General features: G+C 40.0%; 1 protein-coding gene across 2 annotated transcripts in view; it reads left to right on the top strand.

The window, feature by feature from the left end:
* The first annotated feature begins 388 nt into the window (after positions 1-388).
* usp6nl (USP6 N-terminal like) overlaps positions 389-17701 on the top strand; it is a 97306-nt gene continuing 79993 nt past the window's right edge. The window contains exons 1-2 of one of the 2 annotated variants that reach the window (XM_044343537.1): positions 389-890; positions 10109-10215. In XM_044343537.1, coding sequence (XP_044199472.1) covers positions 10212-10215 — 4 coding nt within the window. In that variant the 5' untranslated portion in view covers positions 389-890; positions 10109-10211. Of the gene's footprint in view, positions 891-2792; positions 2957-10108; positions 10216-17701 lie in introns of those variants that run through there. The other variant, XM_044343539.1, reaches the window with a different exon arrangement.

Below are 17701 nucleotides of genomic sequence, written 5' to 3'. Positions count from 1 at the left end.
GTATTGTTTGTGTTTATTGTTGTTCTCTTAGAAAAGAGATTTTAATCTCAATGAGACTTTTACCAGGTTAAATAAAGGATACATATGTTACATTACTAATTACATTTTTAACAGGGTAACTAGTTATCTGTAAGATATTAAAATTCAACAGTAACATCACACCAAACACCTAACAGAGGTTGTCAATCTTTTTCACGTCAAGGACCCCTCAAATGTCACAAATTAGACCATGGACCCCCATTTGATAAGTTTTTTGCTTTTAGATGTTTTATTACAGAAAGTGTATGAGACCCATGAAATAAAAACAGTCATACATTATGTCATTATGCTACTTATGAATAGAATAAATAATATTAAAAAATTATTCCCCTTTTTGCTGGGGACCCCATTGAACCCCGTCCCTAAAGGAGCCCTGAGGGTCACACAAATAGCTTCTCCTAAAAAAAAAACGTAGGTCTATTTGTTTACATATGTTGTTTAATGAGGGGGAATCATTTATGTTTTTCATGCAGCATAAAGTGTTTTTTTTCTCTCTCATGCTCAGACTGTCACAGAGCAGTAAATCATGAAGCTGACCCGGGTAACTGGGGGTCATTTTCCCTCTATGTGTGTGTGTGTGTGTGTGTGTGTGTGTGTGTGTATGTGTATGTGGGGGGACGTCGCAGCAGCAGCAGCAGTAGCAGCAGCATCCAGCCGGTGAGATCAGATCAGCCCTGCGGGCGGCGCATTGCTACCTGGCTGGGATCCTGCACGGCTTTCCGCACGGAGTTTGAGAAGTGCTCTGGACTTCCTGGTACGGGACCATGGACATTTTCTGCTCCAGTTTGTCCGGGGAAATAACTCCCGCGGCGGTGTGATGATAACGCAGGACCCGTCGAGTTGAGAGCAAGGTGAGAGCCTCCGTGAGTTTGTGTCAGCTCCGGCGTTGTGAGCTAACGTCGGAGCCGGTGGGGAACTTGAAACGATCTGTCAGTGGGAAACGGTGGCGTTATGACGGTAGTCCGTTAACGGCAGCTTTCCACCACAAAGTGAAGTGCAAACATGGCGTCGCGGCTTTTTTGGGGACTTTATTGCACGTCTGTGTGAAATTATTTCGGTTGTTTCACGTTTACGAAACAAGGTGAATAGTGTTTCATTATTGTAAACTTTGTGCTTATTTGTATTCACCGAGGCCTACCTAGCCAAACCCACCGACGTTTAGCTAGCAGATTAGAGCACGGAGGCTTCCGGTATCACTCTACAAAATAAAAGTCTGATTTACAGGCGTAATTAAGCAGTGTTTCTTAAAGTTGGGGCCCGGGTACCCGCAGGGGCCCCCAGCAAAAAGGGGAATAATTTATTTTCACTATAATTCCATTTATAAGTAACACAATGACAGAATGTATGAGTGATTTGTTCATGGGTTTCATACGCCCTCTGTAATAATACATCAAAAAGCAAAAATCGTATCAGATTGGGGTCTAATTTATGTCAGTTAAGGGGTCATTGATGTGACCCCTAAACTGACACAATGGTGATCCAAAGGTAAGAGAAGCGAGCTTGTGACTGGCAGGATAAATCTAGGTGGAGAAAGTGAAGATGCAGCCACTGAGGTGCTCTTGAGCAAAGGCCCTTAACTCCAACCGCTCCAGTGGAGCTGCTCGGTGGCCAGTAGATCAGGCTGTGGTTATACTGGGCAGCTTCCAGGTATGAATGTGTAACTGTGTGAATGTGTTTCCTGAAAAAGAGAGACTCTGGCATGGACCTGTTAGGGGTTCTGTGTGAGTTAGTGTTAAGAAGGTTACTTTTGAAATGTAATAGCTCATCCTTTATTTAATCAGATAAAAGTCTCATTGAGATTAAAATCTCTTTTCCAAGAGAGCAACAATAAACACAAACTATATAAACAGACTAATATAACTGTCACATACTACAAACGAGCGAACACAATGTCCAGTTATGAAGAATAAACAGGTACAATCTTCTAACACGATTTCAGTGAAAATTTAGGAGCAATCACGTGTATCAAGAGTACTATTTTCTCATTCATTAAAAGTTGACCAGCTCTAACAATTTCAGGTCCTTCTGTACATTATTTCAGGATGAAGTGACTGCAAATTTAAAGCTTTTTAGCCTAATTCTGTTCTAACTATGTTGACCAACATCTGAGGAATATCATGGGAGCACAGGCCATGTCGCTTTTGGTTTTTATGCATGTATGTAGATAAGGAGGAACCAGCACAAAGAGAGATTTATATATAAAAGCAAACCAATGTGAAAGTCTGCAGACATACAGAGTACACTATGTTCAGTATCCAACCTCTTAAAGTAACACGATGACAGAATAAATGACTATTTCAGCTTTAATGGCGTACACGTTTTCTGTTCCTTATTTCTATTGGTGGTGGTTACAAGTAGACATATTATAGCAAATATTAAAAGTGAAAAAAGGAGCACAAAGTAGAAAAGAAAAACAAATGACACTTCAGCCTTCTTTCAGATATTTAATCCTTTATTTTTCTTTACTTCTTTATTGTGTGAATGTGTGATTTTCAATTTATAGTCAGTTTTTATTCTCAGTATCAAATCGCTTTATTTCCGGTCGCACACCGGCTGCTTGACGCGCCGAAACTCCCCCAGACAACCTCCCGCAACGGAATCAATGCGGCCGGAGCACCAATCAGAGCCTCCCATTGGCTGTAGCCGCGAGCTGCGAGGCTTCTGATTGGCTGTGACGGCCTGTCACTCAACGTGATGAGCTCGGCGCTGCTGCTGCTGCTGTTTGTAGCGTTGAAATGAATCGAGGAGCTCAGTTGTTTACATTGTTAAATAAGAACATATGCGGATATAAACGTGGGCGCGTGGATGCGGGGTCTTTTTCTTTTTTTTTTTTGTAGTGCACGTGTTCCATAAAGTTAACCGCTGTGTGTGTTTTCCTGCTTCACGAGGACAGGGATAGGGTTACCTTTGGAGCAAGGTGCGTCAAATTACACAGAATCAGACTTTTAACCGGATGTCAGGCGAATGCACTTTCAAAATGAAATGCGTGAAACGTGTTACACTTGGGGATAAACGTGTATTACTAACAGAAATCATGCAACAACCCAGTTATTTTATCTGCAAATATAGTGATTAATTATACTTAACACAACAAAGTAATACCTGCTATCAATATATACAAAAACACAACTACAAATAACAAATATGGCATGAATAATGGAACTTCCTGTCCCTGACAAGAGGCTTGAAAACAGTGTATATCTTAAAACTCCTGAAGTACAATTTAATCAACTGACTGTTTTGCATAAAACGTACCAGTACACATTAAGTAATAGTACAGTTTGAAGTCTTGCTAAGTAAAAGATGGTTTTATTTTGGAAACTTAAACAGGAAGCTGTGTATTTCATTGTTGTTGGCTTGACAATGGTGTGTCTTTCAATCCTTCCTATCCCACTTCAGGATAAAGCGGCTTAACGCAGGAAGAGGCTTTACAGTTTGAAAACACAAGGTATCTGTAGTAGTGTGCACCACCAGTGACTGAACGCTAGTTTTAAAGACTCAAAACCTTTTAAAATGCAGTCGAGCTGCAGGACAGCAGCGTTAAATAAAGACGAGGTTAAACTTTGACCTCCAGTTTTAAGCAAACAACCAAAAACTGAGCCACAATATCAGAAAAACATGTTTCTCCTCCGCAGGCCCTCCTCTATTCTCATATCATTCCTGTTATAAATAGACGTCTTAAACTCTGAGTTCATGCTGGCGTTCTTCATCTCTTGTTGTCGGTGTCAGGCTGTAATGAAATGAGCAGCATGTCAGGATGTGTCAGGGTCAGACTATTTGCTTTATCAGCTTTTAAGAGCCATTGTGTCACTGCTGTGCTGCTGAGTTGCCTTTCTGGGATCAGCCCTTTCCCAGCTTTGATGCAAAATACTGATAAAACTCTTCAAGTAGGAACAACATTCCTGGAAAAGACAAAAAAACATCACTACTACTACCACTACTACTGCTGCTGCTACTACTAGTGTTACCTGTTAAATAATAATATAACAATAAGTGACAAATGATTCACAAATTGCACAGAAAAATGCAAATTAAAAACTGAGCAGTAACTGTGGGCCTTGACTTCTAGACATCCATCTTCACCTCCAGAAGGAATATACATGATCCACTTATACAGTCACGCATATACTAGTGTTTATATCTACTCACATGCATATTTGTACTTCAACACATGCATACAACATGTACATATACAGCACCAGTCAAACGTTTCTGGTTCAAGACAATGGGAAGGTTTGACTGGTGCTGTAGGTGCACGTCTGCTTCAACACCGTCACCAATCCTCCAGTTTCTTACATATATGTTCATTCTACAATTGGACTATATACATTAGAACCAAGAGAGGTTTCATTTCTGCAAAAGTTAAGACTATTTCCTCAACAGTCCTGTACATATAGTGCACATACAGCCTGACAAATTGCCCATTTTAACTGTTACTTTGTCTTGACATTATGTTGGACTTTATTTGCACCATCACCGAGTGAGATTTAGCTTCAGCCGTCATCAAAGAAGACGTTATGTAAGCAAATGTTTATTGATTTAGGATCAGTTTCAGTATCTTTTGCATACAGTTTTTAGAAAAAAAATGATGGAAAACCAGTCAAAAGGACCTGATTCTGCAGACAATAATAGCTAACATATTTATGTTTTAGGCCTTGCACTGCAGGATTGTGACCAGAGCTGGTCTGCTGGTGTCATTTTTGATCAGTGGTGAAGGAGATTTGCAACATATTCACCAAATTCAAGATGTTAGAGATGTTTGAGATGCAGATCGGGTTAAAAAATGTCACGGATTGAACACAAAAGCTGAAATTGATATGAATCTTTTAATCAAATAAGTCAGTCGGTCAACAAAGAAATGTCCCCAGAATGTTGGAATATTCCTTTAACAGAGCATCACCGTCGCCTCAGTGTGGTAGATAGTTCACAGTATTTAGAGGTGAAAGGTCAGATGAGTCGTCATGCCACCCTGCTTGCCAGTACAGTATTGTCAACACTTGACCTTTTTACACACAGCCTCCCCGCTGACTTTTAGACATAATCGCTGCGCTGTGTGGCATTTTAGAGAGCTATTGAATAGAAGCACGTTAGCACCTTGCTAATAATAGTGAAGTACAGCAACGGTGTTTCTAGCAGTTTCTCAGTCAAAACCTCATAATGCAACATTTAAACCACCGCAAGACGCTTTAACTCACATTAATAAAACATAGTTGTGACTAGAGCTGCAAATAATAGTTGTTTTTATTCATATATGTTGCTTTAAATTGCATATTTTGTCTGATAAACTTTTTAAAAGCCAATTATATTCTATTTCCAGTGATACAACAGAGAAAAGCAGCAAATACTCACACTTTACAAGCGAATGTTTGGCAGTTTTCATTGATAAATGATTGATAAAATGACTATCCTACCTGCCTTATAGTAAATATATAATCATACATTAATCTAAGCTTGGTTTTATATTGGATAAGGAACATAAAATGTATGAACGATCCAAAAAAAAAAAAAAAGTCATGTCAGTGTTGAGTCGGAGGCTGTTGTTGAATCTGTGGCTCAGTGACAGAAAGGAAATGGAAAAGCCCCGCCGTCGTCAGGGTCAACAACCACTAACTAGTTCATCTCCTTCTTCTATTCGCTTTCTATCTCTGTTACAGCGTCTGCACAGCCTCAACTGAATGGACCAGTGTGTGTGTGTGTGTGTGTGTGTGTTTATTTGCCAGGCTGCGTGGTGTCGGGTGGCCGGCAGGTTTTTTTGTCCCGTCTGTAACGTAGCAACAGAGGATTTACTGCGTCTCTTGTTTGTTTCGGGGCTTCAGTACGACTCTGTTTGTTGTGTTTACAGTCGTATACGTGACCCTAAATGTATTTCCCCTGTGTGTGTGTGTGTATGTGGGTGTGATCACGTTACGGTACCTCGCAGGAACGTCGGTAGCTGGACTTTATTTCATTTTCTTGGCTCGCTTTCCTTGTTTTATAACTTTTTAAAGAAGTGATGTTCATAAGAAGGCAAAGGAGAATCAACACCATGTTTTCCAAACTATATATATTTGAAAAATAGATAAAATAAGAGCTACTACTGATTGCTTTCATAATTATCTTGATTATTTGCTTAATTGTTTGGTCTAGAAAACATCAGAAAATAATTTTTTATCCGACCAACAGTCTAAAACCCAAAGATATTCAATTTATTAGAGTAGAAAACAAAGAAAACCTGCAAATCTGCACATTTAAGAAGCTGAAACTGCAAAATTGTTGTCATTTATTGCTTGAAAAAAGACTTTAATGACTATTCAGTTATTAAAATAAACGATTAATCCACTAATTGTTGCAGCTCTTGGAAAAAATACTCTTATTTTGAAAGCTTTAGTTGTTGTTTTGGTTATAAAATTGATCTTAAATCCATTTCCAGCATTAAAGGAACAGTTTGCGTTGTGAAATACACTTATTTACTTTATTACAGATGATAAAATAAAAACAACTTTCATGCCTTTTCCATAAACACGAAGCTACAACCAGTAGCTGATTAGCTTAGCTTAGCATAAAGACTGGAAACAGAGGGAAACAGCTAGCGTGGATCTGTCCAGCAGCTCTATTCCTTTAAAACTCTGACATTTTTTTTTTTTTTGCTTTGTGAGACTTTTATGCTCCCAGAACGTGCAGATCGACTGGTATCTGATAAGGAATTTGATACATTGCAGCAGAATTTGACTGACTTCACAAGGCAGGCAGCCCACCCACATACCAGATGTAGTCTACACACACACACACACACACACACACACACACACACACACACACACACACAAGGTTTCTGCATTCCCTCACTGCTGTCCAGGCCTCTTGGCACCGAGTTACTGCTGCCTGTCTTTATTGGCCGCTGATCCCTGTTGGCTCGCTGCACCGCTGTCTCTTTTAATGCCCGGCTTCTGAGCAGCAACACACACACACACACACACACACACACAACACACCAGATGCTGAGCCGCCCCTCTGCCATGTGTGTGTGAGGTCTGCATTGGCTCCTGACCCTGTATCAGATGTAGAATGTCCAACACACACACACACACACAAGTGTTTGGCCAATATAGGTTTATGAGGGCCGATACAGATCAATTTGGATTAATTGTGCCACCAGCTGCCTGTTTTCTCTGTGGTGATACTCGGTCTTGAGCGTAGGCGGTGTTTGTGTTTGTGTTTGTGTCAGCGGACGGTTGATGTTCTTCAGAGAGGTCTAACCAGTCTGAGGTTACACGGTTACTCTTCCACACAACCATAATAGCAGTTACACATCCCTCACAGCTGCTGTCTGGTGGCGGTTTCACTCTGACAGGGTTTTTTGAAAGCTTTTATTAATAGATTTTGCAGCGATGCCACCATCGGTTTCACTGTCTTACAAACTGACTGAAACTGAGAATCATAATATTTGTAATGAAACTTTTTAGGGCTGCAGCTAATAATTATCTTACAATCTGTTTTATCCTTTTTTAGTCAATCAATTCATTGTTTAGTCTATAAAACAGACAAAATATCATCTTTAAATACCTTTTTCTTCAGCTAACAGTCTAAAACTCAAAGATTTTCAGTTTACAATCATATACAGACATTATTTAAATGATTATTCGACTAACTAATCAATGAATTGACTTATTGTTTCAGGTCTAAAACATCACAGTTCATCCATCCAAACCATCACATCGTCTCAGAGTGACGCCTTCACATCGCTCGTTTTGTCCGACAAACAGTCCGAAACCCAAAAATATTTAATTTATAATGATGTTAGACAGAGAAAAGCAGCGAATCCTCCTGTTGGAGACGCGTGAACCAGAGACTAATCGATTAAATGACTAATTGTTTCAGCTTTAGGTTTATTAACGACCATAATCATTATGTAAATGTAAATATAACCAAACAGTAGCAGAGAACGTATGACCTCTGTCTGTTAGTGGAAAACACACATCATCCCCCCCCGATTCAAACCCGACCCCGTGACCTCGTGACCTCTCGATCCAGTCCAGAGTCTCTACACCGACCCCTGCTCCTCGCTGACAGTTGATGGGCTGCACGGCGTACAGGCCTGTTAGTTTCCCTCTTGATAACTGGCCGGCGTCCCGGCTCGGGGGCAGAGGTGGACATATGGTGGATTTAATCTCAGGTCACAGCCTCGAAGTTTAGACCGTCCGCCTGAAACCCTCAGAGATGTCACTTCCTGCCGCTTACTGTGCAACACATGTCCGCAGGCGGGAGGAGAATCAGACTGGTTAGCTTAGATTTTTACAAATATACTTGTTGAGGCGACTAAAGAGGAAGTAAAAAGAAGAATCTTTCCATAAATTCACAACTTATTTTTCCTGAAAAGTTGTCCTTGAGCTTCAGTTACTCTCAACATCGAGTGAGTTTGATTTCTGGGTAATGAAGTCCTTCAAACCTGCAAACGTTCTGATGTTCTTGGTGCTGCTTATCATTGTTTTCTTACTTTTGAAGCCTCTGAACACTTGGTTTCAAATTAAAAGTATTTCTATATTAAAGGAAAGTATTCATGACTAAATAAACAAGTTAAAAAAAGTTTAACACTGAAAAACAGATTTGATTGACAGCGATCGACCTCCAGGAAACTGGTGATAGACAACTTTCACTATTTTCTGTTAATTTACACTTTAAACGATCAAATCATCAAACAAAAAGATAATTAAGAGATAAATTGATTATATCTTCTTGCATCTTTAGTGCAGTATCTCAGTTCTGCTGCTCTGTGTTGATGCTTCAGCTGTTTGTCTGCATTAAAAACCTCCACGATCGAAACGCCGCCGCCGCTGCTCTTAACTCAGCTAAAACGTGTAAATTCAGCGTCCGTGATAATGACGGAGACATCAGAGCCCGTAAGGCCTCGTCAGCTCTCTGTCCGTCTTCAGTATGAACGACTCTCTGTGTGCTCGCTCTGCTGCTCGCCTGCTTGTTTGTCACTCCCTCCGCTGCTGAAGCGTTCTGCTGACCTGTGCTGGTTTTGTTCGCAGCGCCCCGGAGGATATTGGATCCTTCAGCATCTGCAGTCGTTGTGCTCATGGCAACATAGTGGGAGGGGATGGTGGAGGTGGTGGGAGGAGGGTGGGGGGGGGGCTTAATTTCTACATCACACAAGCATCATTTCCCTTCCTGCCCAGCCCGCCCGCCAGCCCGCCCGTCTCCTCGCGCAGGCGTCTGCAGAACGATCAGATTACCGATTTATTACGGCGTACAATCATCAGATTACAGCTTCTTAATCAACTGTGTGTGCGTGTGTGATGCGTTCAAATGCATCCGTGCACTCTGGAACAAACAGGGCCTGTTTTATTTATATCGAGCTGCAACAATTAATCGATCTGATAAGCAAATAATCGCAAAAATTCCAGCTTCTCAGCTTCTCAGCGCTTTTTTTTTTACACTATTTGGTAAAAAAGTCTTTAATTTGTGACGAATGTTTCCGCATGAATGATTATAAAAACATGACCCGTGTTTCAGGAAGGAAACCTTTTGTGTGGTTAATGATGATGATGATGATGATGTTTTGTAGAGATGGAAAGTCTTTTGTTTTGCTTTGACTGACTAATAATAAGTTGATTGTCTTTGGGTTTTTGGACTGTCGGTCGGATTTTGCAAAGTAAACAAGTCATCTAGGAACTTGTGATGGACGTTTTAATTGATTTAATTGATAAAGTTGCAGCCCTGGATTAAAGCTGTATTGTTTTTTGTCTGTAATATGAATAAAAGTGTTTAAAAAATCTTGTTTTGTCCGACCAACAAACACACAGAAACTCAGACGATCCTCAGACTTGAGCAATTTTAAATGATTTGAAGGATTATTAGATTATTGAATTATTGTTTTGCAAACACACGTCTTTAATTGGCTCACAGCCTGAATAACAACTGCAATTTATCCAATTTTCAGCTCCAGCGGTTCTTTTGTCAAAGGTCATTTTTCTCAGTTAGGAAACATCAAGATGAAGTTCTCCTTCAGTGACTTTGAGGTATGAAGAAAACGATCTCACACTTTCTTTTTTTTTTTTTTTTTTTTTTTTTTTGCTTTCCTTCCCAGGACATGAGTGCCTCTACGAAAGACCCAGCGGAGAAGAACCTCACCTGTCCAAAGCCCCGCCCGAGCTGGGCCTCAACCTGCCCCCCACCTGTGGCCCCCCACCATGAGTGAGTCCCACATGTTCTTTACTTATATATCTATTTAATCATAAGAGCAGGGCCTTGTTCTTCCGCCGTGTTGCGACGCACGCTGCAGGAAACAGGTTTTTTTTTTGTGTGTTGTTGAAGTGAGATTTTGTTTTTCATACAGTATGAAGCACCATGACGACACGGACGTAGCATTCAAGGTTTCTGAAGGAAAGTTTTTGTCGCTAACTGAAGCCAGAAAATTCACTTTTGTGCATCAAATGTGTAAAAAAAAAGTTTCCAACCATTATGATGACATCATGACATGATTTTCAGTCTTTTTGGTTAAATCTGCCACATTTACATTATAATAATGTTGGTTAATGTACAAGTTATGTGATTTGAAGTATTTGTAGAGACAGTTTGGGGTTTTCCAGGTCAGTTCTTTACAGTTAAAGGTTGGTTTTAAACATCTAGATACTATTAAAGGAAGTGTAATGTACGTCGTGGTTGCTGTTTTAGTGAAATCAACAGTAGTTTTTGGATTGTTTTTAATGCTGGATTGGTTGCATGTGTTTGCATGGATTCAAATGTAGTTGGTTATTAGCGTTTAGAAGACAGAGGGCTCACTCTGTGGCTTTTTTTGTGGAATATTTTGTGGATAAATCAGCTGTGGATGGAGAGGATTTCCCAGTAGATTGAACATAAACATTAAAATACGTTTTGTTAAAAGCTTTTGGTAAGAAAATATATTCGATTCATAACATTCATAAGACAGAAACCTCACATCTTACACTTAAGATGTTGAGTTCACTCTTGATCTTCTCTTCTTTTACACCTTCAACCTGCTTCTCCCTCCTCCTCCTCCTCCTCCTCATCCTCCTCCTCCTCATCCTCCTCCTCCTCTTCTCCTCCTCCTCGATGGCAGAAACATATGGCGCAGAGGAGCAAGCGCTGCAATCCCCGTCACCTCGTCACTCATCAATCACACCGCAAAGCATGATGGGAGGGCAAATGTAGCGGGATGTGCACTCCATCAGCTCCATCTACAGTATATATATATATATATATATATATATCTGCGTGCGTACGTGCCGCTATCTGCTCGCCGCTGTTTGTCAGCGACGGCTCGGCCTCACATGTGTGTGAGTCATCCAGCGAGGCCGAGGACTGCAGTATGTTCTCTTAATGTCTCATATGGTCATGCATGTGTGTAGCGCCTCACACACACACACACACACACACACACACACGCTGCACCAGAAGAGCTGATCATTTTCACCACAGAGGGGGCGTTGTGTGTTCTGCAGGGATGAAATCAATAAATATTTTTCTGATATTAATATATATCATGATATGGTAAATGTAAGCAAAATCATGTAATGCATTACATCACACATGTAAAAACAATGTTTTTAATTTCAATTTGCTTGGAAATTTAATTTAGACAGCAGAATTTTGCTAAATTAATTATAATATAAGTCTTATTTAAATTAGAGCGGTGTTTCCTAATGCGGGTGCCTTAATGAAGGGTCAAAGGTGACTTAAGATTAGTTCATTTTAATTTTTTACTGTGTATTTTTAATAATAATTAGGAGACATTTACATCAACAACTACATTAATTTTTAAACATCAAAACAGAAGAAATAAAAATCACTGTATTTACTGTAAAACCTGTTAAATATGCAGCAGTTATGAGTCAGATTAGTGACATCAGCTTTATTATTTTTTAACAAAATAAAAGAAATACATTAAGTCAATTAGCATACTTTATTTTTATTGATTTATTTTAAGTTGAATATTGATTCTGATGACCTATTTTATTCTTCTTCTTTAGAGATTAAGAACAAGCTTTTATTAAACAACATATTACATATTTTTAGTTTAGGCTATTTGTTTTATTAGCTTTTTAAGCTAAATACTTGTAGTAGATATCTATGTTGTCCATTTGTAGCTGTAAATGTACACGTGTACATGTGTATGTGTGGATGGAGATGGATTCATAGACCATATTAGGATCATTACTGGTGCTTTAACTTCTGGTTGTTGTTGTTTTGTCTTGTAAACATTACTGTTAGAGCTTTAGCAAACACTTTCAAAGTAATTTGTAATGTTAATATGATGAGCAAACACTGAATATTTACTGTAATTGAGATTGAACACTCAACTTTGATCAGAAAATGTAATAATGTAACTATAATACAGCTTAAAGATCTTTAAAAAGACGACATTTAAGATGTATCTCAGTATTAGCAAATGTCAGGTGATTTTGAGTCTTACACTGGTTCGTTGAGTGAAATAGCATCAGAACAATAGCAAGCAAGTTTATTTTTTTATATCCTCTGGATTTATTTGCTCTTTGATATCAGGGCTGCACATTTTAACAGCTCTGCCCTCTGAGACGTTTCTTGTTTTCTTTGCCGTTTAGCTCGCTTCTCAGAAAAGGATGGAATAGGAGACAACATTTCCTCCTGCCAGCGGCGCCGTTAACTCATCGAGTGCCGTCGGCCTCTGCGGTGTTTTTGTCTGTGTAGAGCAGAGCAGAGCAGAGCTGCTGTAGAGATCTGTACTGTGTACCACGGGGCTGGGACTGGGTAACCGGGGCAACCCAGCGTGTGAGGCGTTTACTGGAAGGCGATTGGATTAAACAGATGCCACTGAAGATGAGTGCTGAGAGGTTTAACCCGATTACTGCCTTTTTTCTTTTGCACACTCCACAACACAAACACAGACACAAACACTGTGTGTGTGTGTGTGTGTGTGTGTGTGTGTGTGTGTGTGTGTGTGTGTGTGTGTGTGTGTGTGTGTGTGTGTGTGTGGGTGTCAAGGGAGGTTAGGTAGTTGATCTGATTGATTGTTAGTGATGAAAATGGAGGAAAGCGTGATTGATGAGCTGAGCGGTGTAACAGCGGGAAAAGCCCCCCGGCAGCTTAGTGGTTTATGTGTTAGCTGCTAGCTGTCCCTTTCAATGTGTGTGTGTGTGTGTTTAAGTGTGTGTGTCACCCAAAGGCCCCGGTGCATCAATACATAAAATCAGCACATTATTGTGTTAGAAAAATACAAAAAATGCAAAATCACATAAGAAAAACATGTATAAACTTTCAGCTACAAACTGCTGAAAGTCAAATAAAATCAAATATAATCAACATAAAATTATAATAATATGAAAAAGAGGTTAAAACAATTATAATTAAAAGTGTTTAGTTATAAGTGTCCAGCTTTATCTCTCTATAAACAATTCCAATTGAGCAAAATGGCCTGAAAACACACAAACAGGAGGAGGAGTGTGTGGTTATTTGTGTGGTATCGTGACCTGAATGTGCTCTGTAAGCAGCCGGCGTTCTGTGAGAAAAAAAAGGCTTTTATGTGTTTCATTATTTATCTCAACCTTTGATAAACTCAGTCGCTCGCCTGGAGATGCTTGACGATGTTGATATCCTGAGCTAATTACCTTAATTACCCCCCCTTCCCCCTCCTCCTCCTCCTCCTCCTCCTTTACAACACACACAAGTCCACACACACACACAGACACACAGCCGCAGGACCCAGCAGGGCAGGGCGGGGTCAGCTTCCTCTAATGAGTCTCTTAACGAGAATGGATGAGTCATTCCGGTTGAATTTTAGTGGGAAAAGAGGAGAGAAACAAGAGGGACGAAGGAGAATTATAATCGACTCTTACTCTGTTTTACTCGACGTAGCTTCAGTGCAGGTTGGCCGACTGTTTCTGTAGTTCCTAAAAACTCCCGACAGAGTGATACGTCTTCTTTTTAGTGGATCTCATCACGTCAATTTCATCTCAAGTCGGATTCTCTGCATAGTTTTGAACCAGGACCTTCTATATTTGGATTAAATGGCTCGCCAAATATGTGCGGCCAAGTCAGAAAATGCCAAATACACATTAAATCAACGCTGCATATCTTCTTCTTCTGCTGTATAAATATGAGTACAAACAAGTCGTCTCAGTAGGTGGTCAAATTTAAGAGATTAAACAAAAAGTGGCAGCACAAAGGAGTAAAATATGTAGAGTTCAAGTGAAAATAAAGAGAAAAATCTTCCACAATAGCAAATATTAAAAAAAACTGGCACATTCTTAAACAATATTACCTTTTTTTTTTTCTTCTTATAGGTGTGAAAGTGACTTCAAAACAAAAGCCTGCACACTAAGAAACTAGAAGAAGCTACTCAGATTTTAAAAAAACAAAACATATTTCACATTCATAAAGTGTCAGTGTGATAAAATGTGAAACAAAAAGCAGAACAAACAGTAATGGATCTTTGTCATGATCTCATAAACCTGCTCAGTACAAGAAAGTCTATATATTACAGTACATATGCATAAACACACACACATATACGCCACCCACATATATGTACCATAAAAAATAAAAACATAAATCTTTCCACGTAGAGGTCGCAGGGACAAAACTTTACGAGATATGCGTGTGATCTTCTTCTGCTCCGTCCAATCAGATCGCGCGGACGTCCTTTCAGGCTGGATGTGACGAACGATATGAAGCTGCACAAAGAGCACAGAGACATTATATCTGGTAATAATACGAGATGTTATTACTGGTCTTTCTTCCCCTCTACGGAGCAGCAGAGTGATAACAGGCGAAGGAGAGGAGATTGATGACAAATGAGGAAGAGAGACACACGCGAGCTACGTAAAGCTTTATCGATGTTGTATAAACAGTTTTCTGTCAGCTGCGGCGGTTCGGTGTGTCATCCCTATAAATAAAAGAGGGAACGAATGAGGAAAAGGGGAACAAGCGCTAATAAGTTCCTATTTATTATCTGTGTCTGTATCTGTCATGACTTTTCCTGCATAACAACAAATCAGTCATGAAGCGTAACTTATACATCGCCTGTCGTCAGACAAAGAGCCGCCAATGATTGTTTATTTTGATTCAGTAACCCCTGACATCCATGAATTAACCTTTTCAAATGTTACAATGCTTACTGCACAGTCAGATAATAGTTGCACATTTATGTATTAATTTCATTATTTAAAGGGGACCCATTATGCTTTTCCTTATTTTCAGACATATATATAATGTCACAATGTCGGATGTTCATGTTAAAAGCGGCCGACGTGTCAAATAACGAGGTAAACGCATGTAGCAGTAATAGCAGCAGCGTCAGACTGCTCTGAACGCTCAGTTTCCAACGGTTTTTTCTACTTTCGGCCCGAGCTGACATCAGTTTGTGACGGATTTCTTTATATGGACATCTGCTATGTGCACGGCGCACGAGTTTGGTGCTCTGCTCCGGGAGTAGTTACGCCAAGCCATGACGTCATTACACAGCACAGCAAAGTAAAATAAGCAGTTTACCTGTTGGAGGTGTGTTGGCTGTCTGCAGCTCTTCATAAAACCTCTTACTGTGGCTGTTTCTGCTTGTGCTCTTCCTTCCTGCGTTATTTTTAACTGATCCGCTGAACAAATAGCTCCAAACAGCTCCATATGTTGTTGTTTCGACCGGGTTTCTAGCGCCGCTAACGAAGCCATGCTAAGTCAGTGAGGAACACGTTTTTACTTCCTGTAAATTCTTCACAATAAAAGGAGCCCATTAGTTAGTCATCGAGAAGCTTTTAATTTGAAGCAGTAAAGCAGGAAATGTTTGGTTTGCATTGACGGTGAAGTTACACAACTCTGATGCGTAAAGCTGACCAATCAGAACAGAGTGGGCTCATCGGGAGGCGGGCCTTAAAGAGACAGGAGCTAAAACGGACTGTAAAGAGAAACTGTGTATATTGACGGGCTGCATAAAGGGCCAGTATGAGATAAATAAGGAGTTTTTTGAACTGTGAATCATCCCAAGCTGCTCTAGTGGAGTCCAAAAAAAAAAATTACAGCTGAAATGAGCATAATAGGTCATCTTTAAATATATATTTTTAGGGGCATCAGAAAATGGTTTGAGTTTAAGGGCTGAGAAAGAAAGTTATAAGTAACATTGTTGACATTGCAGAGAAATACAAAACCATAATAATAAGCTTTAAAATATAAATCTTAGAAGTGCATGCTCGAAGCGAGCCGCTAACTGCCAAAAAAAAAACAAAACCCAATTAACAACCCAACCCCCCACCCTCCCCCCACCAGGACAAACCACTCGACCTAGGGGAAACACTGCTGTTACACTGTTTAGCTGCCTGTGCTTGTCACATAGCGTTAGCTAATGTTAGCTAGCAGGTTAGCTTTTGATAACCAGTGTGATGACGGAGACGCTGGGAAACATTGAGTCTGTTTATTTGCTGCGTTGCATGTAGTTTTAAATGAGGTAATCTGCAAGTTTCTTTTAACAGCCAGTTCAAAACAGGACACGCCAAACTGGCCGTGTGGGGGGTTAATTTTAGAAGGGGCATTATGGTCTGTTTGGCCATGATATGATTCCTGCCCTGCTGTTAATGACAATGAATGTGAGTTACCGTTTTCAGTCCCGTGGGTCAGTTAGTTCCATTTAATTCTCCTCTCTGTCATTTTAGGTGGTTTCCCAGCAGGAAAGCCGACAGATATTTCCAAAGGAATCGGTGCTTCTGTTATCACAGGGGAACGGCTCACTGACTGAGTGAGGAAGGTAGCCAAGGCCGACCGATGGCGTAACATCATTGGTCGCCTCGGCCACGGGTGTCACCATGCACTGCCTCTTCCTGTATCAGTCGTTTCAAATTAAAAGCCCTCTAGCGTTTCGTACACAGTCCAACCATATGAGGTTTGACCTAATTGTGGAAAGGCGCAACTCCCAACTGGAATTTTAGGGGTGTTTTCTTTTCCTGCGATTAACCGACCAATGAAAACACAGCAGCCAATAAAAAGTAGCTACGCGATCATGATGTACTTTTTTTTTTATTATTCTTTTCATAAACTGACAATTTGTGGTATTTTCAAAGCTACAAAGCTATTTCTGTCACTCTGATGCTGCCTTCAGGTTAATCTGTCTGTTACTTATCCAGACTAAAAATGCCACTAAATGTCAAACAGCTTCTATGCATAATGTCTCACTTAACAGTCATCTGCCACCTCTTCTTCTTCTTCTTCTTTCATGGTCACTGCCTAAATAAAAAACAGCCCAATAAAGTGGTTAATGTAGTTTGGAAAGTTAAAATTATCCTTTATCCAATTTGCTGAGATATTTTGGGAGTAAGAGAAAGCATAGAAGTCTTTTCAACTATAAATACCTACATGTTATTATGATTTCTGACTGCCTGGCTTCTATTTTTTGAGGAATTAAAACCATTCTCTGTTTATATTTTAAATTTTTCTAACTTTTGATCAGCGCAAATACACCACATGTGACTGATAAATCAAATTTCAAGTGTATTTTCTCTTCTTTATTGCCACAGAGCTTCTAAAATAAGACAACAGCCACCCTGAAATTACCTTTTTACAGGATCCATGTTGTTATTAGCCTCAAGTTAAGCTTTCAGATGCACAGCAAGTCCGACTTTATGACTTCTGAACTCACGAGTAGGAGGTTTTCAGGGGCACATAAGGCCAGCGTGAGTGTGCAGGCATGGACGGTTGGCTCCAA

The sequence above is a fragment of the Thunnus albacares genome, chromosome 23 (genome assembly GCF_914725855.1).
Source record: "Thunnus albacares chromosome 23, fThuAlb1.1, whole genome shotgun sequence".
NCBI lineage: Eukaryota > Metazoa > Chordata > Actinopteri > Scombriformes > Scombridae > Thunnus > Thunnus albacares.
This window is presented reverse-complemented; position numbering and strand designations above follow the sequence as displayed.